The sequence below is a fragment of the Bicyclus anynana genome, chromosome 25 (genome assembly GCF_947172395.1).
Source record: "Bicyclus anynana chromosome 25, ilBicAnyn1.1, whole genome shotgun sequence".
NCBI classification, from domain to species: Eukaryota; Metazoa; Arthropoda; class Insecta; order Lepidoptera; family Nymphalidae; genus Bicyclus; species Bicyclus anynana.
Genome location: NC_069107.1, coordinates 6,678,536 through 6,686,824, shown reverse-complemented (window position 1 = coordinate 6,686,824; position 8,289 = coordinate 6,678,536). Strand labels below are relative to the sequence as shown.

The 8,289-nt window shown below is 34.6% G+C and overlaps 1 protein-coding gene across 1 annotated transcript; it reads right to left on the bottom strand.

Moving 5' to 3' along the window:
• Positions 1–1,285: 1,285 nt before the first annotated feature.
• On the bottom strand, positions 1,286–8,289 carry LOC128199483 (uncharacterized). The gene is made up of 5 exons (XM_052889308.1): positions 8,131–8,289; positions 6,998–7,173; positions 5,914–6,095; positions 5,055–5,511; positions 1,286–4,562 (listed from the first exon to the last, which is right to left on the bottom strand). Exons 1-5 carry the CDS (start codon positions 8,220–8,222, stop codon positions 4,456–4,458), a joined length of 1,014 nt encoding a protein of 337 aa, XP_052745268.1. The 5' UTR covers positions 8,223–8,289; the 3' UTR covers positions 1,286–4,455.

Genomic DNA, 8,289 nt, shown 5'->3' with positions numbered 1-8,289 from the left:
TGCAATATTTTTTTTTTATTAAAATATTTTTTTTTACTGGCTTTGGCTTTACGGCTCTGACTTCTAGCCTCAGAGTATAAAGTACATTGAATATTAGAAACCACAGATTAATAGGATATGTGTAGATCTGAGACTAATCATATAAGGACCTGCCTCGCTAAACGTTACTATTCTGTCAAAGTATACAATCAACGATCTAATACTGTTATAAGTATTATAAAAACTGTCTCTAGAGAATCGATGCTTCATAGTTGTAATTGTGTTTGTCGGTTAAAAAGCCCCGTAAAACATCCTTTGTCAAGTTGAATGATGTAAAAAACGATCAACAACTTCTAGTTTAGTATATGATGTAGACCTTATCTAAGCTCTTTTTCCTCAAAAACTGACAGACAAATTTGTTCCTAAATTTGAGTGCAGTACTAGTTCTTATGTAATTAGTCTGAGGTCGATACTGAAAAAATCTGAGGGCATTTAAAAATGAACAAAACTATAGTGCAAATATTAGAATAACTCAGTTTGATACTTGCAATATAATTTTTTATATAAATAATTAGCGGACCCGGTCAAGCTTCGCTTTGACTTATGTGCACATCTTCACCAAGTAAAATATTTACTTAGGAAATCTTCCCTATCCCTACTCTACTCTAACCCTACCCTACCCCTTGACTCTTAAACGTTTGCATAGGAAATAGAAAAGCGTTGTTTTTGTAGATAAGACTGCGTGGAATCGAAATCACACAAAAGTGAAGATTACGCAATTAACTTATATCACTGTGTGAGTACTCTCTCTTTTCTCTTCTTTAAAATACATAGATAGATAATGTACAATCATAGTAATGTAATATCAACATCATCATCACTGTTGAAGCACTGTGAGCACGAGTCTTCTCTCAGGATGAGAGAGTTTACGCCTTAGTCCACCACGCTGGCCAAATGCGGATTTCAGACTTCACACACGCAGAGAATTAAGAAAATTCTCTCGTGTGCATGATATGAGAAATTTTAAGAAATTAAAAATGCACATATCTGAAATGTTGGAGGTGCATTGTACCGACTCGTAAATCTGTGGAGGTGCATGCCCCAGACAATTTATAGATTATACAGCTGATTGCCGGTTACATAAGATACTATGCATACTATAGGTATTTGGGATAATAATTAGGACGATGGTTATCTAATCAAAACACTATAAAAAGAAAAGCATTTTTTGTGAACTATCATTTAATTACAGCGTTAAAAGATTTTACACGTTTATTAAGCAGTTACAAAATACATACACAGATATACAATATTATATCAAATATTTTATAGATACATGAAAACAAAGATTTTAACAAGAGCTAACAATTGAAATCTAAACGAGCGTCGTAGGTTCTTTGAGTCAAGTTATATTAAATGCAAATCTCGAAACGCATCAAAATGACCTCAAATTGGCAGCGATTCCACTTCACTGCAAGAAACTTTTCAAAAGTCTACCCATAATGTGGCGAATTCTTTGATCTTTCAACTATGCAATGTTTAGTTAATTTTTGGATAGAGCTGATAGTTTTTTATCTATGGTATTTATGGGTGATAGTTTGTCTAATGAAAGTAGAGACTGAAATCGCTTGGCAAATTTAAAAAAATATCGACTAATCTTTAATAAAAAACGTATATGTGTCAAAACATTACTAACTGAAAAAAACTTGCAAATATCAAACTTGAGTTACTAAAATATTTGCACTATTGTTTAGGGAACGCCCTTCATTTTTTTTTAATTTGCCGGTTCATTTCAGTCTATACTTTCATTAGCCAAACTATAGTTATGTATAGTCCACAACTTTAGGTTTTTTACACAACAATAATACTACTCAAAAAGGTTCTTTTAAGCGACACTTTTCGTTTCGATTCACATACATTTTATTTTTAATAATAAGCTTTACGGCTCTGGGTTCTACCCCTTTTGAGTCCGGATTCACATACAACAAATTAATTATCACGGACCAATTATAGAAAGACCTGCCCCGCAAGACGTTACCTCTCTGTCAAACAACCAACGATCTAACGCGTTATCGATTGTATCGATGTTTCATTGTTGTAATCGTTTCCGTCGTCTAAAAAGCTCCCTAATAATTCCGGTTTGTGTAGTAAGTAGTCAGTCAGTCAATGGCATGAAAAACGGTCAACAACTTCTAATTCACTAAAAGATGACGTGACGTTTAATTTGAAAATATTTCTATTTTATTTTTGTTATTCTTTACATGGTAGCCCTTGATTTCAGTCTCACTCAGTAACTGATGTTCAGTCAGTAACTGATGATGCAATCTAAGATCGAAGCGGGCTAACTTGTTAGGAGGAGGATGAAAATCCACACCCCTTTCAGTTTCTACACGACATCGTACCGGAACGCTAAATCGCTTGTCGGTACGCCTTCGCGGTCGAAGCCTTCTACCAGCCAGACCTGAACCAATTAAGAAAACCTCAATCGGCCCAGCCGGGAATCCAACCCAGGACCTCTGTCTTGTAAATCCACCGCGCATACCACTGCGCCACGGAGGTCGTCAAAAACATAATTATAATTAATAATAAATTAAAACAATAGATAAAAGAAAAATCGATTCTATTCTTCTAACTAACGAACGAACAGCAAAACATTGATCCATTAATTGAATATTCTGTGTACAGATTATAATTATTATTTATTCTTTTTAAATTTTTTCGATGTGTGAGTTTACCTCGTCCCCCTCTAAAAACGACAGACAATTTTGCTGCTGCATTTGGGTGCGATGCATTTCCATGTTTAATTCCTCTATGTTAATTAAATAGAGTTTGCAGAAATACAACACAAACGACATAAAAAGAACCTTAAATACCCCAAGCAGACATGAGTCACAAACCATTTTGAAAAACAAAGATTGAGTTTTATGGGTATTAATATGCATTTATAAAATTAAATAAGAGCTTTAATTAATTTTATAAATCGTATTATCGTATTATCATATCAAAAGAAGAAAGAAGTTGTAATTCAAATGATGTTTTCTTTTATTATAATGTGAATAAAATATTTCATTTATTGCAGAATTACCTTAAACTATGATTAATTTTTTGATTTTGTATTAAGTGAAAGAAGATTTGAGATTTGACAGTTCACACTTCACAGCACAGAACATTACTTTATTTTTTGTCTGTGACTAATACTCCTACTTCACAGTATTCGTTAACTAAATCCAGTTTGTTGTGCGTATTTTCTTCCCTTATAATTTTTGTTATTTCGTTTTGTTCTCGTTTCGTTGTTATTGTTTATTATTGTTATTTGTTGTTCGTTTACTGTTTTTAATTTTATTTAGTTTAGTACGAAATTAAATTAGCACTTTAAATCTTAATATATTACAAATAGAGGCCTAAATTGAAAAGTAGTGTCTTAACAAACTCATCAAATTCTACATAAAAACGTATATCTAACAATAACCCACACTACGAGAAAACGAGTAAAAACTACTTGTCAAGTTTTTAATTTACGCCTATAATCGCGTACATAATTTTTATAGTCAAGCTACAGTTTTCTATTAGTAATTGAGTTACAGATAGAAGGACAGACGGACATGGGTATGGGTATCTTCAAGTCAAGAGTGAATAGGCATCTTCTAGGCAAGCGCGTTCTACCAAAGGCTGCCTCATAGCTTACAATCTAGCGTACAGCTAAGCGGTGCTTGCTTATACATAATAAAAAAACAAAACTATAAGGGTTCTTTATTGACCACGGAACCCTAAATATAAGTGAAACATTATCTGTTCGATAAATAACAGTTTATAGGAACATAAAATATAAAAAAAATTGTCTATCAAAGGAAGTTTTATTTCATGACAATATTCGTGAATAATGCTTTAGTAAAATGTTGAGTACCCCTGAATCATATGTTTTTGTTTATTTACATTGTTGTTAAAATACCTACCCGATCTGACTATAGCTGCAACACCAAACTGTATCCCCCATTTTTTGGATTGACACTCGCTATGGAAGCTTTAAAAACGTATTCACGCCAAAAAAAAAACCAAGTGTGCTGTAAACCACAGAAGTAAAACTTCTTTAGAATTTGCTCTCCTTCTCAATGTCTGTAAGCTAATTTACACAAAAGCCATCTATGAGTCTAAGGCATAACTGCATCGCAATAGGTTCTTGAAGTGTACAAAACAGGATTGTTTCAAAGTTTTTTAAGAACGCCATCTATTGGTGGTTTAAATAATAAACACTGTTACACTATGCCTGTAGATGGCAGCACGCATTTTAAAAGCCTTCCCGATTACAGTTTTCGTAACGCACTCACCAGCTTACTCCCAAGCATGCATAAAAAATATCTATACAGTCGAATTAAGAAACCTCCTTTTTTTGAAGTCGGTTAAGAAGTTTTACTTCAAAAAGAGGCTGATAATGAGTCGTCATCTACCACATTCCCATGAAATGTAACAAAGATAAATTCATTTTATTGTATTGCTTTCAGTAGCATTACTATCAGGTGCAAGCTCTATCATAAACTGTGATAAGTCATTGCTTAACGTGACATATAGTAATGGCTGGGTCTCCACTGAAACAACAAAGACAAGTAAACGTTATTAAATTATTAAAACTAAATCCAATAACAGTAAAAGATGTAAAGTAAAAGTAAACATATAATCAAAAAATTAGCTGAAAATACAACAAAGTAAACTATAGATATTTAAACTTTATATTTAGTGCCAACTATGGGTCTTATTAGAAGGCTCAAAGTCACTCAGCGGCGATGGGGCGAGCTATGCTTGGAGGTTCTTTGCGTCAAACAAACCAGACCAAATCAGAAATGAGGTGATCCACAGACCAACTAAAGTCACTGTTATAGCTCAGAGAGTCGCGAAGCTGAAGTGGCAATGGGCAGGCCACACAGTTCAAAGAGCCGATGGACGTTGACATCAAGCGGGTTGCAGGGAGCTGCTGGATGCTGGCGACTCGAGACCGTTTTGTTTGGAAGTCCATGCAAGAGGCCTATGTCGAGCAGAGGACGTCCATCGGCTGATAATGATGACGATGAAACAATATTTACCTGCGATATAAGGAGAGTTAGGCACGGCAACTTCACAAGAATCTGCCACAGTTGGCTTTACATCAGCCTGGTCGAATTTCAGAGCATCAGCAAACACTAATTCAGGAGCTGATCCAATTTCTGCTTCATCTACAACAATTTCTTGGTCAACTTTAATTGTCTCGTTGTCTATTGGGACGTCAACTTTCCTTCTGATTGGTGTCTTTTGTTTTGTAACTTTTTCTCTAACTACTTGTACGGGAGGAGTATTTGCTATTTTCTCATTTGCTTCTCTTATGGCTCTCGATATTTCACTTCTTATATCATTTTTGACGTCTTCAGTTAAGTCAATTCCACTGTCATTGAGTGTGATGTATTTTTTAACTGGTTCATCGTCGCTGGAGGATTCACAATCGGGCTGTATGTGTTCTTTTAGAAATAAGTTACGCCATTTCTTAATTAGGTCGTCAGCTAGACCCTGAAATACAAAATTTAATATTGAGAATATTACTGCAATCTCATCTTCCATTCGATTCGAAATTTAAATAGGATTATAAAGCCTAAGTAGCCTAGCTACACTATGCTAGGCTAGGTATTTTTTATTATTTTTGTTTGAATCCCATCCTTGAGTACAATCCTCACCTAATTTTAAGTGATGATGCAATCTAAGTTGTAAGCCAGCTAACTTGGAATTAGGAGTAGGATAAAAATCCACACACCTTTCAGTTTCTACCAGCTAGACCTGGGCCAAATAATAAAACCTCAATCGCCTCCAGCTGGAGCTCGAACCCAGGACCTCCATCTTATAAATCCACTGCGCCACGGAGGCAGTCAAAAATTACAATATATAAAATTTTCATTTAACAAAATTAATACTTACAAATTTAATTGACTTAGGTATTCTCAACATATAGTGTTGTGGGTGTCTCTCAAGCATTTCACACTTTTGGCACAAGTCAAAGTTATCACAGGTGACACACTTGTAGCGGAACCCATATACGTGCTTGTCGCAACTGTCACATATAATACCTTCATGACTCTCTGGAACTATGTCTGGTTCATCTGTAAATTGCATGAAATTTTAAGTTAAAAGCAATGAACATCCAATAACATACTAAGGACTATCACGGACGCCCCTTGGTTCACTCGCAACAATGAAATCTGAATACCTTGAAATGCCAACTCTTTGTGAGGAAATCAGTAATAACTGCAAAAAGCACAAAGAAAGGCTAATGCGACATACCAATCGCCTCGCTAGCTCATTGGTTGTAGCGTCACAAATCAAACGCCTGAAGCGAGCTGACGTGCTTGATGAGAAAAAGATGACAGAGCTATATAGCTCTCCTGTCAGAAACCGCCTAAGATCCAAAGAGACCAAGATAAAAAGAAATGTTCTTATAGCTATATATCTCTTCAACAGTGGATAGCATTCATTGTCCCTAGCAACACTACACAATTAGACTCCTTCAATAAGAAGGCTGATTCAGAACTACTAGCACTCAGTAGGAAAAACCTATGTATCTTAGTACAGGCACTTAACAGTGTGGACTTAATAGACACATGTTCAATCTTAAGCTCCGGGGCACAGATCAGTGCAGGCTTTGTCTACAGGCAGAGGAAAATCTGCACATTCTATACAGTTGCCCAGCTCTAATACATAAACCAACTTCCACCTAGAGCATTTCATTCTTAATTCTTAATTCTTTCACCAATAGGCGTTATTTGTTTATGTCAGGCTATATTCTGTCCATATAATCACAGGGGAACAGAAACTAATAATAAAGTCTTTATTTACTTCCTACATTAATACAGTTAGTTATACAATTTTAATAGGATTTTCTTTTTACATTATGTATGAATCCCATTCTCTTGGGTATAGGCCTCCTCCAACAGAGACTATGCAGGGGGAAATGTTGGAAGTCTGCATGTATTCTTATAAGCCACTATTTAAAGGTTTTACTTACTTTCATCACTAGCCCCTGGCAAGCTGACAGTAGGCAGAGCATCCAGAGATAAATGTCTATTCACAATAGTATTAGGAGCGAAGTGTCGGGAACAGAACCTAAGGGTTTTCCTCAGCTTATCCATATCCTTGTCGAGGAGATCATCTCTGCAGGCACGTTTGAGCCACAGCTTCTGGCTGTAAAGTCCATACATAAAACAAGTATGTTACTTAAGATTTTAATGATGTAACTTGCAAATTCCACTGCAACCAATGATTTTATATGATAACAAGTAGCCTAGTAAGTAGCTAAGTGGTTCACATTCCAGTGAAAGTACCATTAAAATTAGGTCAGCCATTCCAAAGATCAGCCAGGACAAACACACACACAAATTTTAAAAAAGCTTGTTTGTGTCCTATACTGTAACTTAAGTCCTATACTATAAGCACTTCAGAAAACAGTTACCTTAAAATGACAGACAGGCACTTCAATTTTATTTATATGACATATTTATTCATCAAGTAGCACGATAGATGACGATATCAATTAATTCCATTATATATTTATGTAATATATAGCTTTTACACTTTCTGAACACACGACTCGACATTGTAGATAATATTTAGGTATTATATTTTGTTTAAATAACATTCGCTGTTGACCACAACTAACATTGAGTTGTGTATAAATTTTCTCTTTTGAGAGCCTCATTATTCATGCGCTAGTAACACATCTGACAGTTTTTTTATATCATTGGATAAAACCCAAGAACCTTCCTAATCTTTTTTCTCTCCGTCACACAATGGACAGTGAATCCACGGAATGCTAAGTTAGATTTTGTCTTAGCTTTATTACAATTTTAGATCAATATTTCTTTGCAAGCTTTAATGAATTTGTTTTGTGTATTTTAGTTTAGTACTTATGAAACTTAGGAGGCAGATTTATTACTTTACAATAATAATATTCATTTTTTTTTATTATTTTAATTATAGTGATATGAATAAGTATAGGCCTATATATACTGGAAAGATTTTTTTGTTTGTTTGCATTGAATTAAATAAAATAGGCTACATCTTAATTCGGACGGTAAGGGGTAAACGGCGGGGGTTTGCTAGTTTTTATTAAACATAGTTAAATATTTACGATTTGCTTACCGGTGTTTTTGTTTTGGCAAACTGTAAAAATTTAGATGTTTATGACTTCTGCTATTGCGGTTACAATTGGGAATGCAACAATAATTAACCATGTTTGGTTAAGTTATTAATTAAATAAACATTAATAAATTTTAAACAAATGTAAACAACAACAAGGAC